Source organism: Hemicordylus capensis, chromosome 5 (genome assembly GCF_027244095.1).
Source record: "Hemicordylus capensis ecotype Gifberg chromosome 5, rHemCap1.1.pri, whole genome shotgun sequence".
Lineage (NCBI taxonomy): Eukaryota > Metazoa > Chordata > Lepidosauria > Squamata > Cordylidae > Hemicordylus > Hemicordylus capensis.
Window position 1 is genome coordinate 118,896,033 of NC_069661.1, and position 19,846 is coordinate 118,915,878.

The 19,846-nt window shown below is 43.2% G+C and overlaps 2 protein-coding genes across 8 annotated transcripts in view; one reads left to right on the forward strand and one right to left on the reverse strand.

Moving 5' to 3' along the window:
- Nucleotides 1-2,768, forward strand: part of FBXL5 (F-box and leucine rich repeat protein 5) — a 51,757-nt gene extending 48,989 nt beyond the window's left edge. The window contains exon 11 of the mRNA XM_053253495.1: nucleotides 1,915-2,768. Within this exon, the coding sequence (XP_053109470.1) occupies nucleotides 1,915-1,991 (77 nt within the window). The 3' untranslated portion in view covers nucleotides 1,992-2,768. The remainder of the gene's footprint in view (nucleotides 1-1,914) is intronic.
- A 1,061-nt stretch (nucleotides 2,769-3,829) lies between these two features.
- Nucleotides 3,830-19,846, reverse strand: part of CC2D2A (coiled-coil and C2 domain containing 2A) — an 89,409-nt gene continuing 73,392 nt past the window's right edge. For 3 of the 7 annotated variants that reach the window (XM_053253487.1, XM_053253485.1, XM_053253490.1), the window contains 7 exons: nucleotides 18,753-18,842; nucleotides 17,404-17,517; nucleotides 16,063-16,197; nucleotides 13,649-13,771; nucleotides 11,807-11,865; nucleotides 6,240-6,417; nucleotides 3,830-4,194 (listed from right to left, as the gene is read on the reverse strand). In XM_053253487.1, the coding sequence (XP_053109462.1) occupies nucleotides 4,006-4,194; nucleotides 6,240-6,417; nucleotides 11,807-11,865; nucleotides 13,649-13,771; nucleotides 16,063-16,197; nucleotides 17,404-17,517; nucleotides 18,753-18,842 (888 nt within the window). In that variant the 3' untranslated portion in view covers nucleotides 3,830-4,005. Of the gene's footprint in view, nucleotides 4,195-6,239; nucleotides 6,418-8,009; nucleotides 8,680-8,700; nucleotides 9,033-9,872; nucleotides 10,435-11,806; nucleotides 11,866-13,648; nucleotides 13,772-16,062; nucleotides 16,198-17,403; nucleotides 17,518-18,752; nucleotides 18,843-19,846 lie in introns of those variants that run through there. The other 4 variants (XM_053253489.1, XM_053253488.1, XM_053253486.1 and 1 more) reach the window with 4 other exon arrangements.

Sequence of the window (19,846 nt, forward strand, 5' to 3'; positions counted from 1 at the left end):
TTTTGATTAACTTTCTTAACCAGAGTTCTTTTGTGTGAATGCAGCCCAAAATGAGAAACTTCATAATGTACCCTCAGAATTGGTACTTTTAAACTACTGTAGTCACTTTTCTGTAAAGCTTTTCTTTATAAGGTGACAAGGCTTGTGTATGAAATCTGTTATTAAGCATTGATTTTTTTTCTCTTGCAATATTTCTTTAATGTTGACTATCCAGTAGCAGTAACTTCTTGACTCCTAAGAAACAGCTTGCTGTAATACTAAAATCCAGACTGTACTAGACCAAATTTTAGATAATAATTCAGCTTGGACTGAGTGAAGAACTGGCAAAACTGGTTAATTTTGAGATTGCTTAGAACTTTATATTCCATTCTAGTCCAAATTTGGTAATTAACACAAATTCCTCAATCTTCCATTAAACATAACTCATGATGTGGATCCATCCCAAATATATCCATCCCTTACACTGTTGGTAGAGACTAAATTTACTAAAAACATAGGATCACTTAACCTTATCAAATACCTTTTCTGCATCTGTGAATAGGTTGTATCAATCTTAAACAGAGGTTTAACCATCATTCTCTAAACATTAATCTTTAGCTTAATAAATGCAGCTTGATCTACGAACTACAAATATTTATATGCCGCTCTTCAAAGTTCTCAGAGTGGTTTACATAGAAAAATAAATTCTATACATACATACCACATATTTGATTCACAACTATATTCAGTTGTGAATCAAACCCAGATGCCAATATTCCTTCTAAGAAATAACATAGGCCTGAACCTTGACCAAGTTCATGGAATGAAGTTGCTCTCTAATATTTACATTAGGATGTGCACAGAACTGGTCGAGGGCATACCTTTAAGGGTGGAGGAGGGTGCCTACACGCCACACACCACATTTCCTCCACCGGCGCTCCATTTAAAAAGTCTCCATCAGGGCACCAGTGCACCTCCCTGCTGTCCCAGTGTCCTCCTCGGCCGGAAGTAAAAGGAAGTACCTGGCACGCGAACTGGGTACTTCCTTTTACTTCTGGCTGAGGACGACACCAGGGCAGCAGGGAGGTATGCAGCTACCTCAGAGACTCTTTAAATGGAGTGCCAGTGGGGGATAAGGGCACCCTCCTCCGCCCTTAAAGGTATCCCCCCCCGGCCTTCAAACCAGTGGAACTGCTGGTTGTTCGAACTGGTTTGGAGGCCCTTAAATGGCCTCCAAACAGGTTCTGTGCACATCCCTAACTTACATTTGTCAAAAGAGGGACAAGAATTGCCTCAGACATCTTTAACATGAAAACCATCTAGGCATGGAGCTTCACCATTCCATTTTAGTAATTTGTACCAAAATGTCCCATTCACAAATAGACTGCTAATTGACTGGTCTATGACTGAAATAAAGTTTGACTGACTGAAATAGACTGTTAACCCTTCTATAATAAGACTGTGTATATAAAAAATATTTGGATATGTTTTTTAAAAAATTACTGGCAAATGAAGGTAAGTGAATTTCAATAGAACTTCAGTATGGAACTCACGCTTCTTGTAATGAATTACATTGAAGTGGAAAACTTTACTGATCAGAGTTTATATTTGGGAGAGAGGTAAGGACTCCTATCTCAATAGTAAATCTGAAAGCTAATATCTTGTGTCTGTGTAGCATCAGCTAAACTTGTTTAGGATCTGAATTACTTTTGTTGGTAGTCTGGCTTCTAACATTATTATTAAAGTCCATATATACAAGCCTGTTTACTTAAAGGTGGTATCTATTCTGAGCCCATTGGGTACTACTACTGTTACTGCAAATATAAGTTGAAATGCTTAATGACAATTTTTGCATAAAAGAATATATACTTATGAATGTGGTCTATGAGCCCAATCCCTTTTTCTTCCTTTCACATTTATTCTGTCTTTATACAGGTCCTCATGCCGAAACCGCCAGTGGATGCCAGAACTTGCAGTGTGGTTTTCGAGCCTGCTGCCGCTCTGGTGAATGACCTGACTTCTTACCTTTCAGTCTACTTCATTTAGCTCAGCAGGCTTCCTTTCATGCACTTTACGTACAGTCCGCATCTTGTGTTAACAGTTCCCTTCTGGAGTGTGATTTTTTTTAGGTCCTTTTGGCCCCATAATTCAGAATCTTATAAGCAAATTGTGTAGTGTCATGCAATTCTCATAGTGTCTCACTTTGATTTGGAAGGTGATGGGTTTAATTCTTTTTTTTTCTTGCTGCAAAAAAACCTTAAATTGTTTTGACACTTTCCCATTAATGTTTGGCAATTAGTTTGATTTATTTTGTGCTAAGCCTGTAAGATTTCTTCTTTAAAAAGTCAATGCTTATAACAAACCTTACAGTGAACATGTAACACATACTGGGTAACAATGTGCATCTTTCAATAGTGATTTCTCTCCTAACCTTCTGATCCCAGAGTGACCCTCCTAAAAAATTAGGGAGATACCTTCTGTCTTTTAGCACTGACATTTTATTTTATTTTTGGCTTGAACAGTAAATGAAACATTCCCATCAGCATCTGTTTGTTAGCATATGATACGTGAAAACACAGCACGTACTGTGTGGATAAGGCCAATGACTGTTTGCCACATCATTTTGTGGGCTTCACAAAGTATCTGCTTGTTCAACTGTAGTTGCATAGCAACCACAATTCCCTTGTATTGCCTATATAAACATATTAAAAATGCTGAATTCTGAAAGGGATTTTCAAATGTGATTTCTCAGCCATAAGAGCAACTGAAATAAATGCAGCTTTAAGGAACCTGCCGGTGATGACTGTGTTCATGTGAATGAGAGTTCATTTGCATTGCAAAAACAACAAGAGTAACACCTACATAGTTAAGTGTATTGGTCGTCTATTGGACACCAGAGCTGCTGTGGGGATTGTATCCTAAGTGTTCATTACAGAAGTAGTTATGCAGGAGGGAGGAATCCACCAATCTTCCCCCTCCCTCTGCAGTCCCCTAGAATAGGAGGGCATGGGAAAGGGAAATCAAAAGGGGAAAGTCACAGCATGCTGCACTTCCTCCACTAAGAGTAAAAGTACTTAAAACCCATGGTGTTCAGTCATAAGCACTGTTTAAGAACTTAAGAACAGGCGCAAGACCCATCTAGTCCAGCATTCTGAGTGCTCTAGCTTAACTGAAGCACAAAAAGTTATTCCAAATGGCCATCATAACAAGATGGCAGAAGAATCTTGCTAAGCAAACCCGGCACAGGAGCAAAGCGCTCTTCTGCTATAGTATGCCATGATAAAGAGGAAATTTGATAGTGTCAGTTGATGATGAATGTTTCCTGCTATCTTTATTTTACTGACTGGTGCTGAGTGTTTCATTGATAACAAGAAAGGTTCATGCTATAGGAGGGTGTTAACTAAATTGGTGAGCAGATCAGTCTTACCTTCATAATAGTGAGTGGCATGTTTAAATGCTTCTCTGTGTTAAACTTCCTGAATGTAGAAAACTAGTATGTTGAGGGTATATCTTCAGAGCTTCTCAACTGCTGGGTGAAAGAGTATCAAGTCCATGCATGAGGTGGAGCGAGGAAGATGATACAGTATACTCTACACATGAGTATACTAACATAAGGCAGAAGCATGGTACTTCATGAGCAGAGATAATGTGGCTTCTGCAGTCTGGTTCTGCCTTGAGTTTGATTGCAGTGCTTAAATTTTGCAGCAAACTAGAGTTATGTGTGAAAACACTCTTACCTCCTTGAACTGTCTAAAACAGCATGATTTCAGCTTTTTTAGCACTTGATTTTAAACACTTAAATTTAAACCACTGCAGTCTCCATGTAGGGAATCCTAAGAAAACTGGCACATTAAACTTCTGGAAAGGGTGTTTGTATTTAATGTATAAAAATAAAGGGATACAGAATCACAGGACGACACTAAATAAATAATCAAAATCCAAAGCAGCACAGATAGTCACTTGGTCTTGCTTGCCACATCTTAGTATAAAGACTCCAAGCAAAAGTATGCATGTTTCTCAATTTAGTTATCTATTACGAACTATTGAGGCAACATAAATCCACACAGAGAGGATGTTTTTAGGGTAGGCATGAACATACACAGCTAATGCAAACTCTAGATTTGGAACTTCTATGTTATGGACTCCTGTACTGTATACCGCCTCTACTAAAGGTGCAACTTCTGAAAATGGCATGTGAATAGGAAAGCCCGATACCTGGAAAGAGGAAAAATGTAAAGTTAGTTCTGACACGACTATGGAAGTTTAGAATAGGGTTATATGGTTAAGAGCATGCTTGATTCTCATAGGCTGGGGTTCTGAGTTGTTAAGTGCAAACTAAACCCCATGCTCACTGTATTCCAACTTGCCCTGTGGAAAGCAAAAGTTGCAATTCACTGCTATGAGGTAAAGGTACTGAAAACAAGGAGTCAAACGATGATAAAAATTGGGCTTTAAATTCATTAGAGCCCTCTTATATTCAGCATTTGGATCAGAGAAAGTGAAGAGTTTAAGAAGTGGCTCACTAACTTGGTACAGTCACGTTGAAACCTTTAAAAAACACCACCCAAGGTGCAGCTTGGTTCTAGGCTGGAGAAGGAGACAGCTACAGCTGTACTAAGCCACGCTAGCTTTTACAGAAACCACCTTTCAGTAAAATGGGGGTTGGCAAGAAAATGCTGCAGTATAACCCCTGCCTCCAACAGGGGCACATGGTAAAAAGCTAGCAGTAATTTATCAGACAGAGCAAGTGCTGATTAATAGTACCACAACTATATTGTCTATTGCAATTGCTGCTCATTGGAGTTCACATGGCAATCATGGCATAAAAGATGTTTAAGGTGTCAATGAATAGGGTCGTTGGGTGAGGGCTAGAAACAATGTCAGACATTAAGTATCAGATATGTTGGGTTAGATGGCAAGCCAAATTTCCCTATTCCTGGTTCTGAAAATGAGAATTACTAGGGTATTTCCCTTGCTACAAGGAGGAAGAGACACCTTTTAAAGTGGTGGTTCTCATATATTATGGAGAGAACCAACCCTAGCACAGCATCCCCTTCAGTGGCTGTTGCTGGTGTCTACCTTATTGTGAACCCTTTTGGTACAAAGAACCATTTGTTATTATTTTGCTATCTATAAAGTGCTTTAAGAACTTTTGTGGAAAAACAGCATACAAATATTTGTAGTAGGCATTCACTGAAAGGTTTTTCCTGTTGAATTCTCATTCAGTCTTAAGCAGTGGTGGGTAGGGATGTGCGGACCGGTCCGGCATCGAATCGCGCACACACACACACACACACACACACACACACACACACACACACCCATTGGACTGGAACTGGACTGCTGGGTTTGGTCCGGCCTGTTCATGAATTTTGTTTTTTTTAAATTAAAGCAGATAAGTACCTCTAGCCCCTTTGAGGGGCTTGCTGAAGCTGCGGGGGGGGGGGGTCCGTGCGGGTTCCCTCTCCCCCCCCCCCCCCGCTGGCCTTCCTCATCACCACTGCGGCTGGGTAGCGAGCATTTTCTACCCTTTCGGGCTTCCGTAAGAGCACGCAACTGCCATTTTGGCAGCCGCTGCACATGTGCCAATGACCTCTGCAGAGGTCATTGGTGCATGTGCGGCGGCCGCCAAAAATGCTCCAGTTATCTGGCTGCGGCTTCAGCAAGCCCCCCCGAAGGGGCTAAAGGTACTTATCTACTTAGATTTAAAACAAAAACAAAAACTTCACGGAAATGCTCCGGGACCAGACCGGGTTTTTAAGGGGGCTGGACCGAACTGGCCCGGTTCCATTCGAGGGTGGTCTGGCCTCGAACCGAACCGGGCCAGACAGTTCCATGTACACCCCTAGTGGCGGGTGTGAAGCAAATCAATCAAAGTAGTCCCACTGAAATTAAAAGGACAAGTTAGGCAATGCCCAACATGTCCTTTTAATGTCAATGGGACTACTTTGAGTAATTTCCCTCATGTCAGTCACTAGACTTGCACAAGTGGCCTAGATCAGCAGCCAATGAAAATTCAAGGCCACTTTCACCATGGCCCACAAGGAAGCCATCAAACATATTTCTGTTCCATCACCGACTGGAATAGAGAGGTTCATCATTCAAGACAGCGGAATTGCCCATAAACACAATTTAAAAATTGCAGTGCTCCACAGTGCAGAATACAACCATGGAAAACGTATCCTTTGCACTGTATAGGTAGTAGTATAAAAGTTATACAACTTTTCCAGTTTCCCAAAGATAGGAATTCTATATATTACCCTGTAATCTCCCAATTGTTTCTGTAATTCAGACTGATGGTCATCTTCCACATCTTTGCCCCGATTTTTTTCCAGCAGAGGTAAGAAGTGCCGAAGTGTGGAGGTACAGTATCTGTTCCAGCGTGTCAAATGTCTTGGCCTCCATTCCATGATCTTTTCTTTCAATATCTTCTCAAGTCTGCATAAAACGGAGCATTGGTTACTCAACGTGAAGGCTCCTTCTTGCTTCAGGGTCCAAGGGCATCTCACGTGTGGGGTAACCTTGACCCATGTGACTGCAATGCAACTATGATAATTAGCTTAGATTTTAAGTTCGGGAGGAGCAAGCCCCTCCTCAGTTCTTTTAGCACCAGAGGCAAAAGGTACATTGATGCCAAAAGACAGAAACCTGGTAAAAGCTAGGTAAAACAACAAGTCAAAAAACACAAGCAAACAACTAAGCTACAACTCTCTACATATACACATATGTGGCACAGAAGAAACTATTCCACTCCCCGTACAGTAGGCGCTGGTACGAAGGGTGGGTCGAGATGGCCTTGGACCCCGCAGCAGGGAGGAGCCTTCACGGTGCATAACCAATGCTCCGTTCTCTGCTGCTCTGGGTCCAAGGGCGTCTCATGTTTGGGGACATGCCACAGCCCTAAGTCCAACCAGGGAGGGTGTCAGTGACTACTGTGCAGGGAGTACCCTCCTCCCGAACACTGTCTGGGCAGATGCAAAAATATCTCATTTATAGTGCCTACTAATGTAGAGGGCTTCCTCCAGGTTGCTGGTCTGCAAATGACCTGGACGGGTGCATTAGCAGTAAAGGCCGCTGAAGTCGCTGCTGCCACCATAGTAGAGTAAGCAAAACACTTTGGTGGGTGCTCTGAGGTTTTGTGATTCGTAAGCCAGAATTATACATGCCTTACGCCACCTAGCTATTGTGGTGGGTATGACTGGCTGTCCTATAAATTGGGGCAGGAATGACACGAAAAGGGGCTTGGAGGTTCTAATGTGCTTTGTCCGCTTTATGTAGGCTTTAAGGCACCTGTGGACATCGGGCTTATGCCAAGCCTTTTCGACAAGGTGAACCAGCTTTGGGCAAAAGGAGGGTAGAATGACGTCCTGAAACATGTGGAAGCTACTTTGGCCAAAGAAGGGGTCTGGGATCAGTTTCACAGGGTCCTCCAAAATATACAGAGGTTTTTATGTCTAGACAGGACCCTGAGCTCAGACACTCTGCGTGCTGAGGTAATGACCATCAGGAATGTCGGTTTGAAGGAGGATACGGAGAGGAATTGATGACAATAGCTCAAAGGGAGGGCCCTGGAGAGCCTTGAGGACAGTCTGTAGTTTCCAGGTAGGGAAGTGATGGACCACTGGAGGAGACTAGTGATGTGTACGGACCGGTCTGGAGACCATTCTACAGGCCTCCGGACCAGTCCAGCCATGGGTGGTTCGGGGTTCGGCTGGACTGGGGTGGGGGTTCCTTTAAGGGTGGGGGGGAGGGTGTACTTATCCCTCCCACCGCTTTCCCCCCCATCCGTGCGCCTTTTTTAGTTAGTAATTGGGGTGGTAGGATTCCTCCCGGCAGCCCCTTCCCCCACTCGGCTGCAAAAGGCTTGCCCATGCATGCGCACATTGCGGAGATGTGGTGCGCACGCGCAAAAGGCTTCCTGAAGCCTTTTGCAGCCGAGCGGGGTAAGGGGCGGCAGGGAGGAATCCTGCCGCCCCAATTGCCAACTAAAAAAGGCGCGCGGAGGGGAGAAAGCGACGCGAGGGGTAAGTACACCCCCCCACACCCTCAAAGGAACCCCCACCCCAGTGCTGGACCGCAGCTCCGCGGTTCCGTGTACATCACTAGAGGAGACAGGAGGGTAGTGCCTTTCAGGAAGCATTGTAGATGCGCATGGCGACATTTAGTGCTCTTAGGGGTTCCAGAGATTAGGTCCACTAATGAGGTGGCTTGGCGTTTTAAGGTATTAGTGGAGAGCCCTTTGTCCAGACCGTCTTGCAGGAACTGTAACAGGTGAGTCATGGAGGCAGACCCCTTGGGGACCCCGTGGTGGGTCGACTATTTCAGGAAGGCTCTTCATGTATCTTGGTATATTCTGTTAGTGGATGGCTTTCTGGGCGCTAGCATGGTGTTGCAAACTGAAGCTGAGTATCTGTGCAGCTTTAGTAGTCACCGTTCGGTTTCCAAGCAGCCTGGATCTGGGTGTTGGAGTGGTCCTTGCTGCAGGAGATCTGGGGTGACTGGAAGTGGGACATGGGGTTCCGTGTCCTGGTTGCTGATTTCAGTGAACCATGCCTTTGTGGCCAATATGGGGCCACCAGGACGAGGTGTGTTCATAGGAACCATGACCCTGTGCAACACACGTACCAGTAGGGGGGTGCGAGGGAACAAATAGAGCAGACCTCTTGGCCATGGCGATGGTAGGGTGTCCACCTCTTCCACCTGTTGGCAGAGGAATCTTGTGAAGGGAGTTGTGTGTTCGCTGGAGTCGCAAACGGATCCACTGTCGGTGGGCCGAAGTGTTCCGTGATGTGGAGAAAAGTCTCCGATCGCCGGCGCCATACCTGTGGGAGGAGCTCTGAGCGTCTTGCGTCTTGTGTAGTTTTAATAGGGTTTTGGCACAATGTGACCGGATCTGAGGGGGCATCTTGAATTAGATTGTCCATCCAGATAGGGAGGCCCGTGCCATCATAGAGGCTGCCGCTGAGGCGCTCATGGATAAGTATTCGTATGTACGTTTTAGAGCCCCTTCCATGCATTTGTCTGCGGAGTCCTTAAGGGCCGAGTCCCCATCCCTAGTCAGCACCAAACCATAAATTAATTTTACCACTGGTGCCTCTTCAGGGGTGTAGTGAATATTTTGCTCCCTTCTTGCTGGAAGGAGTAAGTTTATTAGCCACAGTGGTGGCCCTCTTAAAGGGTGTGGCCAGCAACCATTCAGATATGACCGCTTCCACGAATTGTTTAGGGAGTGGAAGGTCTATGCTGAATTGTTGAGAACCTGGGAAGACCTATGCGCTTCTCACTGGTTGGACCTCTTGAGAGGCGGGGGAAAGAAGATCCAAGGTGTGTACGGTTTTGGTCCTGAGTGGAGCCAGGTCCACTGCCTGGAGAAAACCTAAGTTCCTGTTGCTCCAATGGTTTAGTTGGTGAGTGGGGTCCCCATATAGTGGACTGAGGCCAGGAGGGGCTAGGTTCCCTGTACCACTGAGGGGTGACCCTAGGGCTTGGGGACCCATGTTCCGATAGATCAGAGGGATAAACGCTGAGTTCCCTCTGACTCTGGTCTTTTTGGACCTATTAACATGCTTCCTCTTTTTCTTAGCCTTCTTAGGGGCTGGGGTCTCAGAGAAGAGGGCGTTTTACAAGAAGGGGAGGCTGCAGCCTGCCTAGTCCATCCCTTTATATATTATCTCATATATTATAGGATATTATATTAAGCTATTAAGGTATCCTATCTTTCGACAGGTTTGCCAATAATTTCTCAATCCACAACCCCCAGGTAGGTGGAATGTCCCCAGGAACATCCGTTAAGGATTGGGCTGCAAGTACATTCTGGGTCAGACTAGAGGACCCTGAGGGGACACAGGACAGGGTTTCAAATAACTGTAAGGCCCAGCATAGGCCGAACTCACCAGCTCATCAGGCGCCATGGGGCTGAGCTCCTGGTCACCACAGTGCAGGGTGCCAATTCTTTTCTTGTCGATGCAGCATCCCCCACCACGTTATCATTCGCCCCTGTCTTGTTTGTGGCGGCTTTCTTAGGGGCCTTAAGCCCGAGGACGCCATCGCCGGTGGCAGGTAGTCTTCCGGGTGGCTGCGATGGGCGAGCGGGGGTTGCGGGTACTCTTTTGCTGTTAGCCAGTAAGAGGGTTCAAGGGAGAGCAGAGGCGCTGCTCGTCCCACTTCCCTGCCCTTTCCGATAGAGGTCTGTGACCCTTGCTACTGCCAGACGCCGCCAGACAGTAGAATGGCAGCGTCCATGTGATCCGGAGGCTGCCAGCCAGGGAAAAAGATGTGCTGACAAACATGGGCTCTGCGGCGGTGTTGAGGGCAGCCTAGAGTGGGCCGGCAGGGTGGCTTACCAGGACCCCCCTCAGCACTCATATATGGAGCACTCTGGGGTGTCTTACCATAAAAATAAAGGCAGTAATGGAGGCAGAGGTAGGAGCAAAGAAGCAGGCTGGAGGAGACAGGCTGAGAGGGAGAAACAGAGAAAAACGAAAGTTAAAAAGCGAAGGAGCACTCAGAGCGGTTGTGGAGGTGCTGCTTGCGCCGCTTCTCTGCCTGATGGCTGTGGTGTCTCTTGCTATGGGGCACTGCCAAACAGCTGATTGGTGGTGTCCGTGTGGTTCTGAGGCCTCCGGGCCGAAAAAGGGACAAGCTAGAGAACATGGGCACAATGGCAGTGCCACGGGTGGGAGGTAGGTAACAGGCCAGCTGGCAATTTAAGGTTCCCTCAGTACTTGTCAAATGAGTACTCTGGGATTCTTTCCAAAATTTTGGAGGAAAAAAATGGGGGGGGGGAGAGACAAAATGGAGGGGAGGAGGACGAGACAAAGGAAAGGGGAAATGAAAGTAGAAAGCACCGGAGTGCTGGGAAACTGCCTGGAGCCTTCGCAGGATTAAAAAGAACTGAGGAGGGGCTTGCTCCTCCCTAACTTAAAATCTAAGCTAATTATCATAGTCCTGCCTTGGAGTCACATGGGTCACCCTTGGACCCAGAGCAGCAGAGAAAACAAGAGTCTTAACAAGCACATTTGAAGATTTGTTGATTCAATGTAACTGATTTTGTAGGTTACTGAATCAGTTTGCCATAACATCTGAACCAGCAGACTGTGGTTTGTAATCCTGCTTTGAAGCGGATTCCTCAAACCGTGCCTTGAGCAAACTATGAAGTGTTCAATTTTCCTGATGTGCAAAGGGAGGGAAGAGTACTCTTGCACACAACTTGTCCCTAATGTCTGGACTCTGCCTGTATGTTTCAATAAACTCCACAGCATGCTGACACATAAGTAACGTTTTACCAGTAAACAAATAGATTATGAAATCAATCTGTTTCTGGCATAGCAATTCAGACTACAGAGGAGGGGCAGGCTTACATAACGGAATGTTACATATTCCATACAAACATTCCTTGCACTAAGAGAACTACTATGTCAGGTTCTATGCTGTCCTCCTGTTTTCCTGCCTAACACACTAGTCTTCTTTGTGCAGGGAATACTTGCATGGAGGAGTATTCAGTCATGTAAATCCTGAGTCTGAAGTGATATAATCCAGGTGCAACAGTAAACCTAAGTCAGAATGCTAAGGAATTTCAAAAATATGGACTGAGCGGGGGGGGGGGGCATGTCAAAGTAAGGCAAATGACAAAGAAAACAGCCTTGATGACATCAGTTTTGAAGATCCCTTTACAGAGCTATGATAGTTAGGTCCTTGAACCCAGAAGAGCTATGAACCAGAGAAAGTAAGTGTTCACAGCCCTGTCTTTGATGGCCAGTCAGAAGTTGAAATGGCATCAGATATGTGTCATAGTTAATGCAGTTGCAAAGACATCAGGCAAGCTTACCTGCCCTGTAGTTCTACTGCAGCTGCTTTGTCCGCATGTTGATAGAATAGTTCTTCAGGCTGCAAAAGAAGAGAGAAGCTGCAAACCTGGCTTGTAACATATGGGAACTAGAAAGGGGTGTGTGTGCGTGCGCGTGCTAGCCAATTAGAACTCCTCTGTGGTTTTATTTTTTTTCAAAACCTGCAAGATCTCATCCTTGATTCTATTCTGACAAAAATTTGATCAAAGAGGTGCCTGGTGCTCTATGGTCTGTTATTACTTCAGTAGAATACAAGAAGAACATTTCTGTTCAAAGTTAACCAAGAAAATGGGAGTCTGTTTATATTGATATAACAGGGGTTGAAGACCAGTTTCATATGTTGTTACATAGTCCCACTTCCACAATGCTTTCATACCAAGCATTTGACCAAGGAAGGAAAAGCTGTTCTACCCAGCAATTCTACACAATCACTTTTCCATCCTCCTACCTACTATGGATATTTATACACTGCTCTTCAACCAAAGTCCACAAAGCAGTTTAAATAGAAAAAATACATAAATAAAATGGACTCATGTCCCCAAAAAGCTCACAATCTAAAAAGATACATAAGGCAGATACCAGCAATATATAGGGCCAATTGCTCTCCCCCTGCTAAACATAAGAGAACCACCACATTAAAAGGTGTCTCTTTGCAGTTGTTTGTTCGCACAAAACCAAAATTTGAGAGCACGCACAGCTCCTAAACCTGGGTAGGACATTTGCCCTACCCAGTTTTCAGTTGTGTGAACAGCCTCATAATGTATCACTTTCTCATATTCTTGATGGACATCATATTTCAAAAGCCTGAGAGAGATTTCCAGGTATCAGGCAAACATATCCTATCACTAACCATTCACCCTAGACCATCATTAGCAAGCCATCAGCCTAATAAGAAGTGGTCTCTCAGCATCCACACCAATATCTATTAAGGAAGAATTGGACAGCATGTGTACAGTGGCTTACATACTGCGTGTCACCTCACTGATCCAAGAGTGGCATGTGCCCTGGTTCAGTTTTATTCCAAACCCCATCCATGCGGTCAGTGAGGGCGGTGGGGTTCCGTGGCTACTAAGAGTTGTATCAGTGCTTCCTTGTCAATTTTCCCATTAAGAAATCGGAAGGATCAGTGCTGCAGCAGCTTAGTAGGCACCGAGTCCCTTCATGTTCACTAGCAAGGTGGATGGTTTCGCAATCAGTGGAATCAGTGTTTGTCTCGCTCTTGGATTGGTGGGTGTGTTTCGCAATCAGTGGAATCAGTGTTTGTCTCGCTCTTGGATTGGTGGGTGTGGCTGTGCACGATACAAGCCAGCAGCTTTTAAGTTCTGCTCTGAGGGGATACTTGAGGGGATAAGTTCACCACCACATCATGCTGAAAAGTCATCTCTGTACTCATCCCACAAGAAGTAGCCTTAAGTATGCTGGACTATTCTAGATTATTTCCATCTCTGAATGTGGATCTGTCTTCATATTTTTAGGGATTAATTTGGCACATAACCTTTACAATGGTTCACATCATTTTATACTAGGCATAACTTTCAAATTCATGCTGTTAACAAGAATTCTGTAATGTTATTTTACAAGCCAGAGAGATGTCATTCTCTCTGTGAGGTAAGTGCCAATTGGTATCCTGACTGTGAAGGGATGGTACTAACCACACACAAATCTATTCAACACACAAAGTACATAATTGCTTTCCTAAAACAGTAATGCAAGTTGTACCTCATACTTTATAATCGCCCCCATATCGCCCCCGAGGCCAAAACAAAAAAATAAACCTGCAACTATTCCGACTTACAAAATATCTGAACAAGCATCCTCATTACCTGCACACTGGAGAGTCCAGGAAATGGTAAACTTCTTGAAAAGAAAGGCTTCCAGCATTTGGGTTTGCTGACATCAAAACTTATCCTTAGCGGAGAATCATACTGTTGAATGTTGAACCAAACCTAAGAGAATAATTTTGTTAGCCACTTCTTAACAGATAATATAGTACTGTACTCTACCTGGCCTGGATCCAAAAAGCTACTTAGGCTCTCAGAAGGGCTTTATGATAGCCCAGTGGAATTCCCCCCCCACCTGCCCTTTGAACAATGGACTCCTCCTGTACTTCTCAAAAAGGACTTTTTAAATGCCACACTGTTTCAAAAGCAGCTTACCATATGGGATTCAAAGAGCTGCTGTTGGAGAAGACCAAGAGGTTGTTCATACAACCAAAAGCTACCCAGGTTTGGGAGCTGTGTATACTCCCAATTTGTGGTTGTGTACAAACAAGGAGGTAGGAGGGAGAAGTGAATATGTGGAAGACAGGAGCTGGGAGGATAGCTTTTCCTTTTCCCTTGGTCAATACTAGCTATGAAAGCTGTGGAGGATGGCGCTGTCCTACCCAGCTCCTGCCTCCTGCAGGCACTTCTCCCTTCTCCTACCTAGTCCTTTGCTCCTACACAACTGAAAATTGGGAGCATGCACAGCTCCCAAGCCCGGGCAGGACACGTGTCTGACCCAGTTTTGGGTTGTGTAGCCTCCACGTCTACAGACCCTTAGGCTTGCAGAATTAGTTCCAGAATACTTTGGCTTCTGGCCTATTCTATGATGTGCATTCCTTTCACCCCACCCTAGTATTTTTTCATAGCATTTAAAAAAAAAAAAAAAAAACCTATTACTGCTAGCATATGCACATATTATTTTACAGTATTTGAGGAGAATGCATTGCATTGCACACATCTTATTACATGCACTGATCCTCCAAACAGGGTACTAGATTGAGGCAGAAAAAAACAGCCAGTAACTGGTCATGATGTAAACAAGAGTTGGGCCTTATGAATTTAAGTTTTTGGAAGAATGAATGGATTTCATTCAATAATATGGAGAGTAACTGGCCCTATCCACCCCCAGCACAGTAACTCCAGTGACTGTTGCTGGTGTCTATCTTGTGGTTTTTTTAGAATGTCCCTTTGGGGACAGGGAGCCATCTTATTTATTTATTATTTCTCTGTGTAAACTGCCCTGAGGCATTTTTGGAAGGGCGGTATAGAAATCAAATTATTAATAATAAAGAAAATGAAGATGTAAAAATATTATGGGACTTCCGACTACAAACAGTCAAACATCTGCCACACAATACACCAGATATAACTGTAGTCGAGAAGAAAAAAAAACAAGTTAAAATAATTGACATAGCAATACCAGGGGATAGCAGAATAGAAGAAAAAGAAATAGAAAAAAAATCACAAAATACAAAGATATACAAATAGAAATTGAAAGGCTGTGGCAGAAAAAGACCAAAATAATCCCAGTGGTAATTGGTGCCCTGGGTGCAGTTCCAAAAGACCTTGAAGAGCACCTCAACACCATAGGGGCCACAGAAATCACCATCAGCCAATTATAAAAAGCAACTTTACTGGGAACAGCCTATATTCTGCGATGATATCTAACACAGCAGCAACAACATTGATAATAAAATTCAGCCATCCCAGGTCCTTGGGAAGGCCTTGATGTCTGCATAAAACAAACCAGTCAATAACACCTGTCTGACTGTGTGAATAAATAATAATAATAATAACACAAAACACACAACTCTAATATTTTATATAAGATGCATATTTCACTTTCTTTTAACACACCAATACTTGTCTTCTTCTGCTGATAGGAATTTTTATTTTTAAGCTCATGCATAGCATTGTTCTGGGTCTCTCTGCCTCAATCACTACACCAGGTAGACCCAACACAGGAGCAGGATTCAGTTGTGCTTTGATGTGGCTCAGAGGAATATCATTGGCATCACCTGCCAGTCTGACTGGAGAAAATTAGTAAGGTGGGGTGTGACAGGACAGTGCTTTTAATGTGGCTTTCAGGAACCTTGTGTGCCCATTAGAGGATGGAGGAAGGGATATCTCACACTGGTGATATTAAATGAGATTCCATCAGATTAACTGACCAGCTTGCCCTTACAGAATTTGCGTCTGCTGAAGCAGGAATACCCAAGTAAAAAGGGATTCAGGAGAGGGGCCATAATTCAGTGGTAGAACACAGGCCTTACATGCAGAGAGTTCAGGTACAATCACAAGTTAAGAGTATCTCTGAGAGTAGCAAAGCTGGGAGAGGCCCATTCTTGAAACACTGGAGAGCTTTTGTCAATCAGTGCAGGCAATTCCGGGCTAGACAGATTTTGACTCTGTATAAAAGGCAGATACATTTATGCAGAAGCGACACAACAGATACAGCAATGTGAATTGCTTACATTGTCAGAGGAAATTAAGCAGCCTACACTCTGTAATGGACAGAAAGTGTCGTATTGGCCATAAAAATGGCCACTGCTGGGATTCCAGATCACATACTGGTTTTGCTCCCACGTTAACACATATGCTGTTGGTCCCTGGAGGGGAAAAAAAGTTATCTTAAAAACTGGCATCTACAAATGCAGAATGTATTTACCTTTACATTCAACTTTTATTAGTAGCTGGTTCACAACGATGGACACAGTTAATCTTGTCCATCAATCTAATCTAAAGTGTCAAACCATTTTCTCTGCAGTATTCTCAGAGAAGGCTATCCACTGTGCACTTTGTAGACTACAACTGTAATCCATACTACAGATAAACCACGAAACTGAGAAGAAGATACACAGAGCTCTGTAGCACAACAGGAAAGTAACTGATCTGCATACTCCTTTGCCAAGAAAAAATTAGTCCAATGGAGATACCACTTTATGTATTTTGTATTCAAACACTTGGACTTAATGAATTCTGTCCAAAACCAACACTAGGACTTCCCATTTATTTATATCCATTGCTGAAGTTTTCATACCGCCTTTTCATAAATAATGGGTGTGAAGAGCTGTGAATACTTGAAAGCATTATATATGTTATTCTAATATTATGTCATTATTATTCAACCCAGGCTGCACACAGTGGAAACATAGCGTCTACAACTGAGCACGTTATGTTTAGTTTTCCAAGTTCCCTCAAAACCAGATTTGAAATATACATGTAGCAATAGTGCTGAAGTTCTGCTTTGCAACCTAGCTCTAACTCCATACTACAACTAGCGGCTCCAGATGGGAATGTGCTTTTCTATCTGCTTAACAAGATGAACACTTATGGAATCATTATTTATCTATCTACCAACCATATTTCTATATCACCTGAGATGCATCACTAGGTGGTGGACGTAAGTTAAAATGTAATACAAGAACAGGATAAAATGATTATGATATAAAATCAATTAAAACTAATTAAAAGCCTGAGAAAACAGGCTATGCTGTATACGGAGATGGGGATGTACAGCCAAATACAATACAAGCCTGTCAGATGTATGCAGGGAAGTCTCTACTTCATTGTGGACCCTTGCAAATACTGATACAACCAGATAATCTGCAGTGTCACTGAATTTGAAGACCAGTCCTTTACTGAGAACCAGTGCAAAACTTGAGTTCTTGTTGAATCAATTTTTAGGTCTACAGTTTTAAACGTTGGCTTACTTGAGAAAATCTGGCTATGGTTTGCAATATAGTTTCTTCATGATATTTACTGAATTTTCTCAGGCATGTGGATGTTTGTTTAAATATAAATAGTTGGCTTACCTCTGGAATAGCATTTCCAATTAAAAGCCAGGACTTTTTGCCAAGAGCAAGAAAATAATTACACAACAACACAGCGTGTTCTTCTTCATCTCCAGCCAAAAGATCAAGGAATTGCTAATGAATACAAGCAAACACATTTTATTACTGATATAATAGTCCTAACATCTGAATTATGCAAGTGTCTTTCTCTCCAAGGTCTGGAAATGCCCTCCTGTCCTCTTGACTTTCTGCTCAAAAATACCAAATGTAATTAAGGAAGCTGAACTATGACTTGATGGTTTGCTAAGCAATTGCTCTACCTTGAGAGGCTGCTGCCCTATGGAAGAAAGTGTGACCATATGAAGCTAAGAAGGAAAATGAAAGCAGGCAAGCAGCTCTACACCATGGGTTACCTGTTGCACATATGTAAGCTCAAATCATGGTTTGGCATGATATCCTATATATAGTGGCTGACATGATGAGCAGCCGACTGCTTCCAAGGATCTGTTGCAGGGCTCTTGCAGACTTCAAAGGAAGTTCTGATGGCTGGCGCTGCCCTGAGGCAGCAATTGTGGAAACTGCATTTCCATAGTTCCCCAATGTCTCGAATGGGAATGGGGATATGTGGAATCGCAGCTTCTGTAATTGCTGTCTCAGGGTAGCGTCAGAGCTTCCTTTGAAGTTTCCTCTGAAGAGCCTTACAGAAGCAGTAGGCTGTACATCATGTCAGCCTCTGTATGCAACATTCATGTCTCCTAAAAGCCCAAGTTATGCTGGGATCTACTGTGAACACACTAAGCTAAATCCTCTCCGTACGAGAAATTTCCATCTGTAACTCTAAAACAGAATGTCAATGTAATGGCAATAATTTGGATCTATGCATATTTGATATCTTGTATTCCAATCCTGCCCCTAAGCTTCTGTGACATGAATGGCCCATGAGATAAAACCTTTTAAAAATAATTTATCAATATACTTTATAGTCTTTCAGCAAGCAGCTCTTCATTCAGCCTAATGAAAGCAATGTGATATTGCTCCTGAATCTGAAGTAGAAACAATAGGAAGGGGACATTGTACATGTGTGTTTTCCCAAAGAAACTAAATCCAAGATGACACAAAAGCTATCACACTGGCATGGCCTGAAGTGAATACATTTTTGTGTGTTCAAGATTATATTAAGCTTAGAACTGTCAATAGTAATACACAATTCCACACAATTTAGTGAGCATTTTCCTCCCAACACTGATCCCATTGTGAATAATAAAACACACTATTATTTGTCCTGAGATGACAATGACCAGTAAATACTACTGCTAAAGAGAAAAAGAGAGAAATTTGTAGTCATTAATAATTCCAGGCCTTTATCTTACATCTGATGTACTCCATAAGTCACAGATTCCAGCAAATGATATGCTATCAGGCAAGAAGGGTATCAAGGCAACATATCGGGCAACCAGCTCCTATAGACAGGAAACAGACAAGATCCCAGTCAATTCAGTGGTGAAGCTGCTACTACTGCCAATAGAATCTACAAGCAAAATTCCAATGGACTTTGGTACAGCGACCACTGAACTCTTATGAATATTTTTCCAATCATATTAAAAATACTTCATCTCTTTTCAGAACTATTTCCAGCTCTGCCTCAGTTTCTCCAAGATCTGCAGCAAGCAACCTCTAACTTCTTTGAGATTTGCCATCATTGATCAAACTGAAGCTAGTTTAAGCTATATGGAGCCAGAATATCTGGGCTGAGTAGTTCACCATAGCTTCAAACCCCATAATTCAAATAAACTTGGAGTTCAATTTATAATGAAATGAGAAAGACATTTATTAAAAATGTTTATGGGTTGTCTTGGAAGGAATAAAATATGGGAGAAGCAAAAGGTTCCCTGCCAGCTGGGCAAAGAGGCACCTTTTCAATGGTGATTCTCTTTATTGAGCGGGAGGAGAGCAACTGGCCCTATCCACCCCCAGCACAGCATCCCTCCAGTGACCGTTGCTGGTGTCGATCTTGTTTTTCTTTTGAGATTGTGAGCCCTTTGGGGACAGGGATCCATCTTATTTACTTATGTATTTCTTATCTCTCTGTGTAAACCGCTTTGGAAACTTTTGTTGAAAAGCAGTACACAAATTATAGCAGTAAAATCCCAAATTGCAATTTCTAAGCTGACAGTTAAGACACAATCCGTTAGGACATTCTCCTGCACAAGCCCCACTGAAATGAATGAAAACTGTGCAAAAGTATTATTGTGCAAGAAAACTTCCTGGTGGATTGTGCTTAGATTTCTAACTCCTACGGCAAGATTTCTTACCTCATCAAAACAAAAATGGTCTTAAGGGCCCTCTTTCAAACCACTGTCTCCAATATATTTCTCAAGTGACTTCCTCATTACTTTGGCAAAGTCTCCTTTGCTGACAGCCTAGACAAATTCACTTTGTGGTTTTAGAAACAGCTTTCTATTTC